This window comes from Phycodurus eques, chromosome 18 (genome assembly GCF_024500275.1).
Source record: "Phycodurus eques isolate BA_2022a chromosome 18, UOR_Pequ_1.1, whole genome shotgun sequence".
Classification (NCBI taxonomy): domain Eukaryota; kingdom Metazoa; phylum Chordata; class Actinopteri; order Syngnathiformes; family Syngnathidae; genus Phycodurus; species Phycodurus eques.
Window position 1 is genome coordinate 581,743 of NC_084542.1, and position 16,475 is coordinate 598,217.

The following is a 16,475-nucleotide window of genomic DNA, read 5'->3' on the forward strand; positions in this document are numbered from 1 at the left end:
ATTTACATGGGACAAGTAAACATGGGAGTGGGCGAGGGAGGATCTCGGCTGCCTCGGGCTCGTCAACAGTATCAACACATTATAAAATGACTTCAATAGAAGATAAATAGAACAAGGAAATCTCAAGATGGTTTTCAAATCAGCCATACAATAACACAGGGGTGTTACTAGGCTTTATGGATGGGGGGCCTTGCCCCCAGAAGATGCACGGGTTATCAACAAATGATAACCTGTGATAACCGGGCGTGCCGGAGCCTATCCCAGCTATCCACGGGCGAGAGGCGGGGTAAACGCTGAACTGGTCACTAGCCAATCACAGGGCACATTTAAACAAACAACCATTCGCACTCACATTCATACCAACTAGTCTTCAATCGACCGACCATGCATGTTTTGGGGATGTGGGAGGAAACCGGAGTGCCCGGAAGAAAACCCACGCAAGCACGGAGAGAATATGCAAACTCCACACAGGCGAGGCCGGGATTTGAACCCCGATCCTCAGAACGCTGGACGATCAGAGCAGCTACTACGAAAGTACCTGGTACGCTTCCAGCCAAGCGGGATCGCTCTGAAAATGCCGGCGAGCCACACAAAAAAAAAAAAACGGTCCGGTTCTCCCAAGAAGGCGTGACGCACCACCATTTTTTCTTCTTCCGCCTCTTTCCTTTTTGTTAGATTTTTCTTCTGCAACCAAATCTGTCGCCTTGCTTCCTGAGCCACTTCCAGAGAGAGACCCACCACTCACCAGCTGGAGCCTACGGTCGTCGACACTAATTGTTGAAGCTTTGTAGGTGGAATTCAGCTTCGGCTGTTCATCAGTCGGGGTCTCCGTTGTCGTATTTTACGCTTCATAATGTGCCACGCATTTTCAATGGGAGACAGGTCCGGACTGCAGGCAGGCCAGTCAAGTACCCGCACTCTTTTACTATGAAGCCACGCTGTTCTAACGTGCAGAATGTGGTTTGGCATCGTCTTGCTGAAATAAGCAGGGGCATCCAAGAAAAAGGCGTTGCTTGGATGGCAGCATGTGTTTCTCCAAAACCTGTATGTCCCTTTCAGCATGAATGGTGCCTTCACAGATGTGTAAGTGACCCATGCCATTGGTACTAACACAGCCCCATAGCATCACAGATGCTGGCTTTTGAACTTGGCGTCCATAACAGTCCGGATGGTTCTTTTCCTCTTTGGCCCGGAGGACACGACGTCCACAATTCCCTAAACAATTTGAAATGTGGACTCGTCGTACCACAGAACTTTTCCACTTTGCGTCAGTCCATTTTAGATGAGCTCGGGCCCAGAGAAGCAGGCGCCGTTTCTGTTGTGTTGTTGATAAATGGCTTCTGCTTTGCATAGTAGCGTTTCAAGTTGCACTTCGGGATGTAGCGCCCAACTGTACTCACTGACATTGGTTTTCTGAAGTGTTCCGGAGCCCATGCGGTGATATCCTTCACACACTGATGTCGGTTTTTGATGCAGTTGGTATGACGTTCTTTTTCTTAAATGCTGTGCTACATTTACGCCAGCTGTAACGAGACACGCGCCTTCCAAAAAGATCAACTTTCATCTCGTCGGTCCATGCAACATTCTCCCAAAACTCTTGGGAATCAGTTTGCACAAGCAAGACGAGCCTTTATGTTCTTTTTGGTCAGTCGTGGTTTTTGCCATGGATGCCATTTTTGCCCACGCTCTTCGTCACTGTTGCGTCATGAACACCGACCTTAACTGAGACAAAGGAGGCCTGCGGTTCTTTCGAAGTTGTCCTGAGTTCCTTCGTGGCCTCCTGGATGAGGCATTGCTGTTCACTTGGCATAATCTTTGTAGGCTGGCCAATCTTGTGAAGATTCACCACCGTTCCATGTTTTCTCCATGTGAGGATAATGGTTCGCTGGAATCCTAAAGCTTTAGAAATGGCTTTCGTAACCCGTTCCAGACTGATGGATGTCAATTACTTTATTGCTCAACAGTTCTGGAATTTCCTTCCATTTTCTGTACCGCTTATCCTCACTAGGGTCACGGGCGTGCCGGAGCCTATCCTAGCTATCTTCGGGCAAGACGCAGGTTACACCCTGAACTGGTCGCCAGCCAGTCGCAGATCATGCCGTTTTGTTTGAGCTTTCTTGGATAAGATAATTTGTCCAACTTGATTTCGTCGGGACTGATTCTGTTTCAGTGATTTCTCGATTGAACAGGACTGGAGTTAATCAGTCTCGGATGTGATCAGTGAAAATTCACCGAAAATGGTGATTAGCCACAATGAATCCATGATTTTCCAATCACATTTGTATTGGACACGAATGAAAATACGGAACAAATTGCGGAGCAAAATCTAACCTTGGTTTTCTGAAGTGGAGCAAAATGAATTTAGTCGATAATTTAGAGCAACCGGGCGTGTGCGTTAGTTTATCCCCCATTGGAAAAATCCACAAACTATGGCTACCCAGTAAAGCTTGGGTTGACCACTGCCACAAAACAATCCCACAGCTTGAGACATCACTTTATGTTCACAATGAATGTTTCTTATTATCTTCACTGAAATAAAACACAGAGAAACAGCACAAGTATATGTATTGACTGATTTCAACAGAGTGTTTCACGCAAAAATGTCACATTTCTATTTCATATCCAACATGAAGGTTCATGCAATCATGACTAAATTACAAATGTAATATAAAAAAATTGAATGACAAATTTCCAACGCGACAATAATTGGAGTATATTGACAGTATTTATGAAAATACACCTTTATAGCAGCAAGTCCGTTTTTTTCCCCCCTAGCAAACCAGTGATGCATTCATGGTTACTGCAGCCTGATTTCTTTTGTTAAAAATGTCACCATTGCAAAACAAAAACTGTCACTTGGCAGCAGCTGTGACAAGTTCAAACCACTGCCTCAGTGCGTCACTCAGGGTCTCCGGTAAGGCATTGACATCACGCAGGATGACGTAGAAGGGGAACGGGAACTCCTCCATGTAGGAGCGAATCTCTGGGAGTTCTCCCGGCCCTTGAAATACCGGCACCTTGATGTCCACGATAGAGTCCTGTATGAGAGCACCTCAGATTAGCGCAGCTTGTTTCATGTGCTGATTTTGATGTTACTTGTGTGTGTGTGTGTATATATATATATATAAATATATATATATATATATATGTGTAAACACACATATATATATACTCCATTCTTCCCTCACTGGTGAACAAGACCCGAAGATACTTCAACTCCACTTGGAGCAGGATCTCATTCCCGACTTGGAGAGGGCATATGCCAACCCTTTTCCGACTGAGTACCATGGTCTCAGATTTGGAGGTGCTAATTCTCATCCCGGCCGTGTCAGACTTGGCTGAGAACACACACGCACGCACGCACCAAAATAAAACAAATCCGATGTTACTTACACGGGAGTCGGGATTATCAAGCGCCACAAAGATGAGGAACACATTTGCACTGCGTGCTGCTTGTATTGCTGCCATCACTCGGTCTTTGCCTTCCAGGAATAGTCCCCGACCATCTGAGACGATGATCAGCAGCTGGGCCGTCTCTGTGAAGGGACGTTAGAAGGAATCAGAGCATTACGTTAAAGACTTTATTACGTCACGACACTGCAAATGATATGAGACACCGTGATACACAGGTCAGAATTGTTTTCGCTTTAAGGTGATGAGTGGAAAAAAAAAAAAAGACTAGCTATATATTGCTTGGCACCTTGTGGGACCCACAAGCAGCCTATTAAAGCTATAATAACTATTTTTTGGAAAACAAAAAAGCAAGCCACGACAAGAGTAGATGACAGAATGTTGATAAAACTTCTCACACATCTTGCTTATAGCAAGACGTGTTTTCAGTATTTATTATTTTATATGGAGTGACTTTCCTATACATTCCTGCGCTGGATCGCTTGGCGGCGCTCTAAAATGTCGCGGAAATTACGCATTTTACCTGCAAACGGACAGGCCCGTATATGGACAGCCCGCAGGTCGACTGAGCCATCGAGAAAGGGCGAAGCATGCGGCGTTGGGAGGAGGAGGCCGGACAAATACAATACGATTGGCAAATCACGTTCAACCTATATTTCATTGAATACGCTACGAAGATAAGATATTTCATGTTCAAACTGATCAACTTGATTGTTTTTCGCAAATAATCATGAAAGGGTGACCCACATCGCCTCTTTGGGCTGTGCCCGGGCCAGGCCCTACGGGCGCGGGCATGGATGCGCCAGGCTCGCGCCAATGATCCCCATCTCAAGACCTGGCTCTAGAGGGGTGCCCCGGGAAACCGCGTCTGGGCATACTGTGTACTGCTGTCATTATAGTGGTTCTTGCTTTGTTTGGTCCCTTACCTAGGACCCGTTTGCCCTGGATGAACAAACCAGGGGCATCAAGCCAAATTCCGAGGCTCTCTGGATTACCCAAACCGCTCCATTGCCACAAAGTGATGGCTCAAGAAGGATCTACTTTAGCTTTACTTTAAACGCTGCACTATTTGCATATCTGTTGTTGACCAATACTGGCCACTCATGTGCACCATTTGCACAATCGACATTGTCCCAGATTATCGCACTACTAGTCACTTTTCCTGAAGTCTCTACGCCCTTTGCACAATGGTCATTACACCGGACTATTGTTCTAGTAGTCATTTCAAACTGCTCTAATTGGACTCTGCATATTTTTGCACTGTCAAACAAAATAATAAAAATAAATAAATCTTTTTATTTATTTTTTTACCGGCATTACCACATTACTGGTAACCTTTTCCTGCTCAGTGACTGTGTTTTTTATGTCTTTGTGTCTCCAAAGTGTTCTCTGTCAAGTGACCGTCTGTTGTCGTATTAGAGCGGCTCCAACTACCGGAGACAAAGTCCTTGTGTGTTTTTGGACATACTTGGCAAATCAAGACGATTCTGAAATGAAGCTTCAAATTACACTCACATGAAATGTGAGTAACCAGTCCAGGGAGTACTCCGCCTCTTACCCAAAGTCAGCTGGGATAGGCTCGAGTTCCCTCCGTGGCTAATCACGAGAAGCGGTATGGATAGATGGATGAACGTGTGAGTAATTACCTGAATTTGTCGATCGTAAAATCTGCTTTCGTGCTGCAAGAAACATCTCGGTTGCACTCTCCAGAAACTGCACACAGGGCACAAAATAAAGGCACAATAAATTACATATACTGTTTTCATAACAGTCATGTAATACAACCCCGATTCCAATGAAGTTGGGACGTTGTGTTAAACAAATAAAAACAATACAATCATTTGCAAATCATGTTCAACCTATATTGAATTGAATACACTACAAAGATATTTAATGTTCAAACTGATAAACTTGATTGCTTTCAGCAGATAATCATTAACTTTGAATTTGATGGCTGCAACATGTTCCAAAAAAGCTGGCAGAGGTGGCAAAGAAGACGGAGAAAGTTGAGGAATGCTCATCAAACACGTGTTTGGAACATCCCGCAGGTGAACAGGCTCATTGGGAACAGGTGGGGGCCGTGATTGGGTAGAAAAGGAGCTTCCCTGAATGGCTCAGTCATTCACGAGCAAAGATGGGGCGAGGTTCACTTCTTTGGGAACAAGTGCGTGAGAAAATAGTCCAACAGTTGAAGGACAATGTTCCTCAACGTACAATTGCGAGGAATTTAGGGATTTCATCATCTCCGGTCCAGAATATCATCAAAAGGTTCAGAGAATCTGGAGAAATCACTGCGTGGAAGCGGCAAGGCCGAAAACCGACATTGAATGCCCGTGACCTTCGATCTTCGATCCCTCCCTCGATCCCCCGACATCGATGTGTAAAGGATATCACCGCATGGGCTCAGGAACACTTCAGAAAACCAATGTCAGTAAATACAGTTCGGCGCTACATCCGGAAGTGCAACTTGAAACCCGACTATGCAAAGCAGAAGCCATTTATCAACAACACCCCAAAACGCCGCCGGCTTCTCTGGGCCCGAGCTCGTCTAAGATGGACCGATGCAAAGTGCAAAAGTGTTCTGTGCTCCGACGAGTCCACATTTCAAATTGTTTTTGGAAATAGTGCACGTCGTGTCCTCCCGGCCAAAGAGGAAAAGAACCCTCCGGACTGTTATGGACGCAGAGTTCAAAAGCCAGCATCTGTGAAGGTGATGGCATGGGGCTGTGTTAGTGCCAAAAGCATGGGTAACTTACACATCTGTGAAGGCACCATTAAAGCTGAAAGGTACGTTCAGGTTTTGGAGACACATATGCTGCCATCCAAGCAACGCCTTTTTCTTGGACGCCCATGCTTATATCAGCAAGACAATGGCAAACCACATTCGGCACGTGTTGCAACAGCGTGGCTTCGTAGTAAAAGAGTGCGGTTACTAGACTTGCCTGCCTGGAGTCCAGACCTGTCTCCTATTGTAAATGTGTGTGTATTCTGTTTTTATTTATGTTTAACACAACGTCCCAACTTCATTGGAATCGGGGTTGTATTTAAATTACCCTATTTAGCCGTTAGTGATGTTCCATACCAGCAATTTCCTTTCCAATCTGATACAGAGTCAAATTCAAGCTGCTATCAGCGATACCGATCTGATACTGCTATTTTGCGCAAATACACCTAATGTGTCTGTTGAATCAAGAAAAAGTAGAGTATTTCAAATCATAGCTACATCAAGAGGATAATAAATGTTTTCATTTATGTATATTGAGGTCGCAGTCGGATACTGTTTTACAATACGGTTTCAATCAAATTGCTCGTAAACATTTAATTAAATGCCACAATAATTTTTAAAATATTCATTTAAGACTGAAAGCAATTTAGATTGCTTGTAAATAATCGATGGATTTCACAGATCCAATATTTCCATCCAACTTTTCTAGTATATGTTTTTCACCATGGCTATTCCATCACAATGGCTCTGGGTAATTTCATGACACCTTGTCCAGGTCATCCGCTTGAAATAATTCTTCAGGAAACCTTATCTAAATGGAAGCCTTTTTTACCCATGTGAGATTATGTCAGTGATACACACATGCAGATGACTCGCACATGAACGCATCCAGCAATTTGTTGAAGCACATATTTATTTTGTCAATGATTATACAAGCATCCATATTTTGTTGATTTGAACAACTTCAGTGCTGCCTGACGTTCCCCATTTTCCGCGTCTGTGCCTGCCTGCGGCGCCAAAGGAATGACACCGTGCTCTTCTTCTGTGCCCGCGAGTCTGCCTATCCTAAATGCCCCGTAGGCTGTGTTGCGGCTTAACCGGAGGTGTTTCACTGGTTTTGTCGGGTTGCCACAACTCCCTACCGTTGTACCTTCGGTGGCTGTTTGGAGATGAAATAGCTCCAGACTCTGTTTACGCTCTGCCATAATACCGTTGTACAGCATCAGATTTGGAGCCAGAGAGATGGACCGAGCAGCGTGGCGGACCGCTGCGCTTCCACATTACGCAATTTCCCAGGCAGGAGAAACAGGAGTTCCCATAAACTGCGTATTATTAGGATCTCAATCATTTAGTTACGTTTCACTGTTCCTTTAAGTGGTAAACATTACCTCGAATGACTGAAATATAAAAAAAAAAAAGTATTGATATTTTGATTTGAAAATCGACTTTAGAGCAGGTTTCGGAAGAACGGATATTTCAATATCGATCTGCACATCACTATTAGCTGTGCAAAATCTTTGTGACAATATTTTAGAAGCACACGCATATCAGCGTACATGGCAGTTCTCGAAGCAAAGTGTAATGACTGTAATGAACGTAATGATAATAAGAACTCAAATTTGTATTGGGCTTTCCCGAACACTCAAAGAGGCTTCACAATATAAATATATTGAAAAACACCGCCAACGTCGGTAAGCGTACAGCATGAGCCGGATTCCCACCTGAGCTATTCTGGTCTTCTTCTGCCGGAATTTACACAATCGGAGAATCCGAGCGCCGGAATCGTCACTGAATTGCTGCTGGAACGGGTGGAGAAGCTGCACCTCCTCGCCAAAACTAGATAAGGGGCGCAAAGCATTATTACATTCGCATGAAATACATGCACAAAGCGCGTGACGTCTCTCCTTGCATTTGTTTCATCGTAGAGTTTGGCGGTCTCGGTCTGAGCCGCGTAAAAGTGACATACATATCGCCCCGGCCTGCCGTTTTCGAGCTTTGTATTCGGGATTATATTTTCGAACATCGCTAAAAAGGAACAAGGAAATGTTGGTACCTGTAAACAGACACTTGTCCGACTTCCAGCAGAGTGAGAGCTTTGACGATCACTGACAGGGATTCAAATGCCAGCTAACAGACACAAGCAAAAACGCATTGAATATGCTTCGGTCATACGTTTTCATATAAATTGATCAATAACGGGAAACGCATCCATCCATCCATTTTCTGAGCCGCTTCTCCTCACGCGGGTCGCGGGCGTGCCGGAGCCCGGGCAGGAGGCGGGGTACGCCCCCAACCGGTTGCCAGCCAATCGCAGGGCACATACAAACAAAACAACCGTTCGCGCTCACATTCACACCTACGGCCAATTTAGAGTCTCCGATTCAGGCATGCTTTTGGGATGCGGGAGGAAACCGGAGCGCCCGGAGAAAAGCCACGCAGGCACGGGGAGAACACGCAAACTCCACACAGGCGGGGCCGGGGATCGAACCCGGGTCCTCGGAACTGTGAGGCCGACGCTCTAACCAATTTTACTGATGAATATTTTAATTATTGGCACTTTTTATCATTCAAGAGATAATACGTGTTTCTCAGCAAAAAATGTTCTCAAGGGATATTTTTCACACTTTTAATGCCAAAATGTCTTTATTGTTTTCTGAAGATGCTAATGACATTTTTGGATTTCACCTCGATTGCTTAAGATGTACTTTGTTCGGAACGGAACACAAATGCATCTTCGCTGTGCGAAGTGTCCGATGTCACCGGAGCCGCCTTTAGCGTGAATGCTACTGGAAGGAGCCTCCCAATTTTTGTCTTTCCCATGATGCAATAAGTGTACTTCAGCGGGCCGCCACCATTTGCTCTGTCAGTGGGTTCTATCCGCAAAGCTGTGGCAGAATTTAAGTCGGTATAAGATTGATACAGAACTTCATACATTTAAAAGGATGCGTGTTCATTCTTTAGTCATCAGTGTAGTTCTAGTTTGCATCGGAAAGTTACACAATTACTGTCAATTGTTCAAAGTACAGTATAACGTGAGAACGTTTTAAAACCAATCGGTAAAGTTCCCTGCTGATTTTCTTTGAATATTGAATAAAGTTGTTCTTCATAAATAGACACGATCAGTTATCATTGTTTATATTTTTCCCCATACAAATGTAAAATATATCTTTGCATTGGACTCCCATGAAATTTAGTGTACAGTATCTATTTTGTCTTTCCTATTATGGCCTAACTTTCATAGCCGTATAAGCATGGGAGACGTGACTCGGGCCTTTAGCGTTCTGAATGGAATTACATAAAAATTATATATACCTACACACGCAAATAAATATATATCGCCAGCCGGCACGGTGACCGACTGGTTAGCAAATCTGCCTCACAGTTCTGGGGACCGGGGTTCAAATCCTGGGCTCTGTGTGGAGTTTGCTTTTCTCCGGGCGCTCCAGTTTCCTCCCACATCTCCAAAACATCCACGGTAGGTTATTAAATGAAAACTCTAACTGCCTGTGGGTAAGACTGTAAGTGTGAATGGTTGTTTGTTTATATGTGCGTTGCGATGGGCTGGCGACCAGGTCCGGGGCGTACCCCGCCTCTCGCCCAGAGACAGATGGGATAGGCTCCAGCAGCCACGCGATCTTGGAGTATAAGCGGTATGGAGGAAATAAAAAAAAAAAAAATAATAAATATATATATATATATATATATATATATATATATAGCTGGATAGCAGAGCACTTACCTGTTTTGAGTGGTTGTCCCCCATACTGGAAGAGTCATCCAGAGCCAGGCAGATCTGATAATCTCTTTTGCTGGGCTTGGTCCTCCTCAACCAGATCTTGTCCTTGCGAAACTGACTGGCAATGTACGGGATGACTTTTCTCATGTTGAGGCGTTTTCCTGTGCGGTAGTCACCTCTGAAGAATAGGACAACATTGAAAATGATCACACAAAAGATGACTCGTGTGGATTGATCTGTACAGCGATGCTCCGACGAGCGTGAAAAACGATGAAGGAGCTTGGCGCAGATATTACAACACTTTTGTGAGGTAAACAGATTCTGTCAAATGAAAGTCCGTAGTACGTTACGGGGATACCAACTTGAGCTTTGCAGCTTGTGTAGGCTCCAGAATAAGGCGTAGCTGCTCGGACAGTTGTTGGGATAGAAGGTCGGTCATTGTCTGGTACTGGTGCCACATGTACGCTGCTGCACTCTCCTGGATCACAAATCAGTTGAAAGTTATCCTGAATAAATGATATCACTTTAGCAACAGTTGCAAGAAATTCCTCTGGAATTACCTGGATTTCGGCAGAAGTTGCTCATAAAATAGGATGAGCTCATTAAGTAACAACAACAATAGAGAAACACCGTTTTCTTGAACAAATACCACACAACATTTATGTTTGCATGTTTTGACTGAACCAAAACGTGAACACCATCGTTCATGGTGGAAAAAAATGTGTCAACCATTGGAGTTCATGACCGGTTGAGCCTGCTTTGGCACCACGAACATCAAGCGAGCTTTTCCTGAGGTTGCACAGCGATCGGGATGAATTTTGGACCATCCCTCGCTACAAAACCGCTTCGGTTCAGCAATATTCTTGGGCAATATTGAATACATCTGGTGCCAAACTCTAATCAGCGACTTCACTCAAAACACCTGCAAAGGCCTTTCAATGGTCTCTCGGTCTAGTTCTGTAGTCTACACAATCCCGGGGAAGACCGCTGACCTGACAGTTGTCCAAAAGACGACTATTGACACCTTGCACAAGGAGGGCAAGACACAAAAGGTCATTGCTAAAGGGGCTGGCTGTTGACAGAACTCTGTCCAAGCACATTAATAGAGTACTATTCATTCATACTATGTATACAGTAGCACTCATACTGAAATTTCACTCGTATTTCGATGACAGTAACCTCTTTTGTACACACTGGCTAACTCCATATTGTCATCAAACATTTGTTCCTAGAATACTACAATATGAAGACATTGGTACACACCTCCTCCTGCGTTCCTGGAGTCAGTTTGTGCCACAGCGATAACTGCACCTCCATCTCCCTCCTGATGTCCCCCGGGTCGCTCTCGACATTCTGAAAAAAATAGAGCCGAACGCACGCAGGCAGTCAGAAATGTGACCGCAAAACAACAGGAAGATAGCGTTTTAGGAACGGTCCAGATGGGTCAATCGAACTTAACACACGCGTAGTATTTTGTTGCTGTTGTTTTTTCATCAAGTGTGCCATCAACAAACAAATGACATGTACCTGCATCGTGTCTAGGAGCAGCTCAGGAAGTGTGTGAAAGGTCGATTGTGATTTTCTCTCTGCTTTCTCTCCATCTCTGGGATGCCTGCTATCCTTCCATTCATTGCGTTCATTTTCTTGCCTCGGCGGATGCAGCTCGACGTTCTCTACATCTGTACAAAAACGCTTTGCTCGATAACCTTGAAATGAAGTAATGTGAGCAAAAACATTCTACAACCCCAATTCCAATGAAGTTGGGACGTTGTTTTAAACTAAAACAGAATACAATGATTTGCAAAACATGTTCGACCTATATTTAATTGAATACACTACAAAGAGAAGATATTTCATGTTCAAACTGATAAACTTTGTTGTTTTTAGCCAATAATCATGAACTTAGAATTTCATGGCTGCAACACGTTCCAAAAAAGCTGGGACAGGTGGCAAAAGTTGAGGAATGCTCACCCAACACGTGTTTGGAACATGCCGCAGGTGAACAGGCTCATTGGGAACAGGGGGGTGCCGTGGTTGGGTAGAAAAGGAGCTTCCCTGAATGGCTCAGTCATTCACAAGCAAAGATGGGGCGAGGTTCACCTCTTTGTGAACAAGTGCGTGAGAAAATAGTCCAACAGTTGAAGGACAATGTTCCTCAACGTACAATTGCAAGGAATTTAGGGATTTCATCCTCTACGGTCCAGAATATCATCAAAAGGTTCAGAGAATCTGGAGAAATCGCTGCGTGGAAGCGGCAAGGCCGAAAACCGACATTGAATGCCCGTGACCTTCGATCCCTCGGGCGGCACTGCATCAAAAACCGACAATGTGTAGTTCAGTTCGGCGCTAGATCCGTAAGTGCAACTTAAAACTCTACGATGCAAAACCAAAACCATTTATCAACAACCCCCAGAAACGCCGCCGGCTTCTCTGGCACGAGCTCATGTAAGATGGACTGACGCAAAGTGAAAAAGTGTTCCGTGGTCCGACGAGTCCACATTTCAAATTGTTTTTGGAAATTGTGGACGTCGTGTCTTCCGGGCCAAAGAGGAAAAGAACCCTCCGGACTGTTATGAACCCAAAGTTCAAAAGCCAGCATCTGTGACGGTATGGGGCTGTGTTAGTGCCAATGGCATGGGGAACTTACACATCTGTGAAGGCACCATTCATGCTGAAAGGTACATACAGGTTTTGGAGAAACATAGGCTGCCATCCAAGCGACGTCTTTTTCACGGACGCCCCTGCTTATTTCAGCAAAACAATGCCAAACCACATTCCGCACGTGTTACAAAAGCGTGGCTTCGTAGTAAAAGAGTGCGGGTACTAGACTGGCCCGCCTGCAGTCCAGACCCGTCTCCCATTGAAAACACGTGGCGCGTTATGAAGCGTAAAATACGACAACGGAGACCCCGGACTGTTGAACAGCGGAAGCTGTACATCGAGCAAGAATGGGAAAGAATTCCACCGACAAAGCTTCAACAATTGGTGTCCTCAGTTCCCAAACGTTTATTGAATGTTGTTACAAGAAAAGGTGATGGAACACAGCGGTCAACATGAGCCCGTCCCAGCTTTTTTTGGAACGCGTTGCAGCCATAACATTCCAAGTGAATGATTATTTGCTAAAAACAATCAAGTTTATCGGTTTGAACATAAAATATCTTTGTAGTGTATTCAATTAAATATAGGTCGAACATGATTTGCAAATCACTGTATTCTGTTTTTATTTAGGTTTAACACAACGTCCCAACTTCGTTGGAACTGGCGTTGTAAATAAAGTCAAGACATTTTATAATGTTTTACCTTGTTTGTGAACTGGGCTCACAATAGGTTTTTAAAAATGTTTCAATTTTTGTCAAAACATTCTGATATATCATTTAAGCAGTCATTGTTGTTCCTGTGTTTTTTCCAATGACTGTTGGATTGATAGGAGTATTAAGCAGCTTTTGTGGAAAAATCTGTGATCTGGATACGCCGGTGACTGGCGGAGTGCATTTGAGTCCGTTCGTGCCGTTTGACGAGAAGCAGCACCGAGTGACGACGCAAACCGCGTAGTTCACCACAAATGCTTGGTCACCTGAGACCCAAAGGGAGAGGTGTTCTGTGTTGTTTTAACATTTTAAATGACATCTGTTGTTGATTTGATGTGATACTTGTGTGAGGTGTGTGTGATTTGCTATAAACCCGGAGAAAATATTTGACTTCTAACTTCCACTTCTTGCTTAAAACGTTGCCTGCCCACTCTGTAAAAGCTAAATTGAGGCAACTGGACTCTTCTACAACCACATAGAGATCAGTGCGTGCGTGCGTGCGAGATGCTGGATTTGAATCCATTTCAAATTTCATGCAAATTGGCACAAGGTCAATAATTTGCGTCACAATAAGTTTCAGCAGGCACATAATGAATGGAGTAATACCTTGCTGCTGCATGGTCTCTGTTATATCCAGCTGCTTGTGTTTCAGCTCCTGGACCTCAGAAGCTTGAAAGTCCTCATCTTGGTGCTCTGTTTCCATTGAAAGATCTTCCTCATGCAGATTTTCATCCTCGACCTGTTGAGGTCCTGCCGCCTCCTGATTTGCATTGGCAACATCTGGGAGCGTTCAACCAATACACGATTAAATTCAGAACCCTATTCCTAATTCCGTCTACCTTCCGATAACAGTTTTGTTCATGATGTATTAGCTACCGACCGTATGTTTGGCTATCGTAGGCCGTATCCTTTTCATTGATGTGCTCGTACAGGTCGGACTCTTGTTGGATTTCACCTCGCGTGCTGTCGTGTGTCCGGTCGCGGGTGCTCTCCAACGTACGAAGACGCTTGTTAACGAGTTCATTGTCGTCACCTGTTGAACGTTCATTGTCTGCGTGTCCAGGTTTTCTTTTGAAGCTCTGGAACACAAACATACAAAAAGATCAATGAAAACAAAGATTCCAAATATTGGAGCTCAGTTCCAAGACTACCTGAGTGTTGTTCTGTGTCTGTGTCTGCGAAGCCATTCTTGCAGTCAGCTGTGACTGGTGGCCTGCTGATTCGTTCGCATCAGCTGCTCCAGTCCCATGCTCCTATCAAAATAAGTCCATGGAAATTCATCCAAGCACAGTTTTGGATGACATAACCAATCAAAATGGGAGGAAAAATACAAATTAACGTGAACATTTTGCAGCGCTCGTAACAGGCTGCCAATTCAAAGGCGCCATCTTTGAAATCTAATCTTATCTCATCTAATACTGGAGATGTTTGGAGAACAGTAAACCGCAATGATGGAAAAAAATATGCATGCTACTCCAGCACTCCCCAGTCATAAATCTTTTCAAATAAATTTGGCGTAAAGAACTGAATTGTGTTCTCTGTATGTGTAAAATCCGATGATAAGCCTCCGTAATCGAAACAAACTCATTCTGTAGCAGACCGATTTGCTTAGGAGTTCATTCTCATATCAGGACAAATCTGTGGTGGGGCCCTGATACAAGTTTAAATGCATATCATTCAATTAAAAAACAGATATAGATGCATATATTCAAGATACATCTGCGCATGTGGGATCGAGGTCGAACGCAGGCATTCTCCGTCGATCTCGCAATGAATTATATGTTATCCAACGAGCAAATTCCGCACCTCTTTTGCCGTGTCTCTCTCTGGTGCCTCTCCAGCCAGCTCCACAGCAGCATCACTCTGGAAATTCTGCTCTCCCGTTTGCCCATCGGTTTTGTGTTCTTTTCTCCGAGCCGACTCTGGCTGATCCTCGACGTCATCCATGGCATCGGACTCCTCTTCCTATGCAGAACAGGGGGGAAAGAAGCGGTGAGGGGCGGGGCCTGGCATCGGGCATCATTCAAACGAGGACCGCCACTGGATGTGCAACATGTAAGGACGATGGTGTGCGTGTGTGTGGGGGGGGGGGGATTTGTTTTAGTTTCGCATACAGTATTCACAGAAAAGTGGTCTTTCAATTGCAATCCATTTGGAAATGATATCAGATTATTAAAGGGCGTCAACTATCTCAAGATTAATGAGTAAAGCGCTTTCTTGCACCAAACCGGCTATGCGCATTCAATGAGCAGATTATGCCTCAAAGCTCAGGACAACAAAGAAATGGTGTAGCGTTGTCAAGTGTGGAGAAGAAATGCCCCTTGTATGAAATGTTTTATGCTGTAATTGATGTTATATCATGCAAATAAAGGCAATATGGTGAGCATACAAAGCAGTTAAAACACTGACTTTAGGATTGGTTCCTTCCTTTTTTGGAACAGGCAGATTCTCCTCTTTTTTTGATTCTTCTGCTGTTACTTCGTCTCCACCCTCTTCCGTTTCAGTCTTGGGCTCCGGTTCGCCGTTGTCATCTTTTTGGTTTGACTCGTCTTTCTCCACTCGCTCAGCTTCCTCCTCCTCCTCACCCTCCTTCTGTCCGTCTTCATCGCCATCTGCATTGTTGGCCTCCTCCTCAATGTCAAGTGGATTTTCGACTGAATAAGTGGAGACGGTAGGAAAAATGTTAACGAAGAAGGTTATATTTGATTCTATTTTTGTTAAAACAGCATCTCACTTAAAATAACCGACGACAGTGTAGATATTTTTTAAAGATAACACAATGTATATTCCCATCAGATCACAAAAAATAACACCATTATTTAGATCAATCCTGGTCCCGATTCCAGTTCTTAATTTAGATTCCGGTTCCAAACCACTCTCGATGACGATTCTTTTAGTGGACTGGGTCGAAAAAGTTTGCATGGTATAAAATAAAGGGTGTCCAAATTATGAACACCCATTTTCTTAGCAGCCTGCTGCATAAACTAAAATGAACATTTGACTTGGCATTCTTTATAAACAATATCAAAATGTACCCTACGAACTAAAAGGCAATGTGTGTGGAACCACCCCAATTGACATACCGTCATTTCTCATGTATAATACGCACCCCCAAAGTTGACCTCAAAATTCTGGAAAACCCTTCTACCCATGTATAATGAATGCCTTTTTACAATGCGTGATTTTGCTTCTACCCATATGATCAAAACGAAGTATTATCTGTATTTTGTTCGTTTTTTCAAATAATTATTATGACGTTAAGCATTTTATTTGAACACGTAATAGTTTATTTTTA

General features: G+C 44.0%; 1 protein-coding gene across 2 annotated transcripts in view; it reads right to left on the reverse strand.

The window, feature by feature from the left end:
- Positions 1 to 2,515: 2,515 nt before the first annotated feature.
- The window catches only part of mdn1 (midasin AAA ATPase 1), a 146,251-nt gene continuing 132,291 nt past the window's right edge, over positions 2,516 to 16,475 (reverse strand). For both annotated transcript variants that reach the window (XM_061703734.1, XM_061703735.1), the window contains 14 exons: positions 15,590 to 15,834; positions 14,987 to 15,145; positions 14,332 to 14,433; positions 14,061 to 14,259; positions 13,787 to 13,960; positions 11,400 to 11,551; positions 11,136 to 11,225; positions 10,235 to 10,350; positions 9,876 to 10,050; positions 8,190 to 8,263; positions 7,858 to 7,972; positions 5,058 to 5,124; positions 3,394 to 3,536; positions 2,516 to 3,038 (listed from right to left, as the gene is read on the reverse strand). In XM_061703734.1, the coding sequence (XP_061559718.1) occupies positions 2,853 to 3,038; positions 3,394 to 3,536; positions 5,058 to 5,124; positions 7,858 to 7,972; positions 8,190 to 8,263; positions 9,876 to 10,050; positions 10,235 to 10,350; positions 11,136 to 11,225; positions 11,400 to 11,551; positions 13,787 to 13,960; positions 14,061 to 14,259; positions 14,332 to 14,433; positions 14,987 to 15,145; positions 15,590 to 15,834 (1,997 nt within the window). In that variant the 3' untranslated portion in view covers positions 2,516 to 2,852. The remainder of the gene's footprint in view (positions 3,039 to 3,393; positions 3,537 to 5,057; positions 5,125 to 7,857; positions 7,973 to 8,189; positions 8,264 to 9,875; positions 10,051 to 10,234; positions 10,351 to 11,135; positions 11,226 to 11,399; positions 11,552 to 13,786; positions 13,961 to 14,060; positions 14,260 to 14,331; positions 14,434 to 14,986; positions 15,146 to 15,589; positions 15,835 to 16,475) is intronic.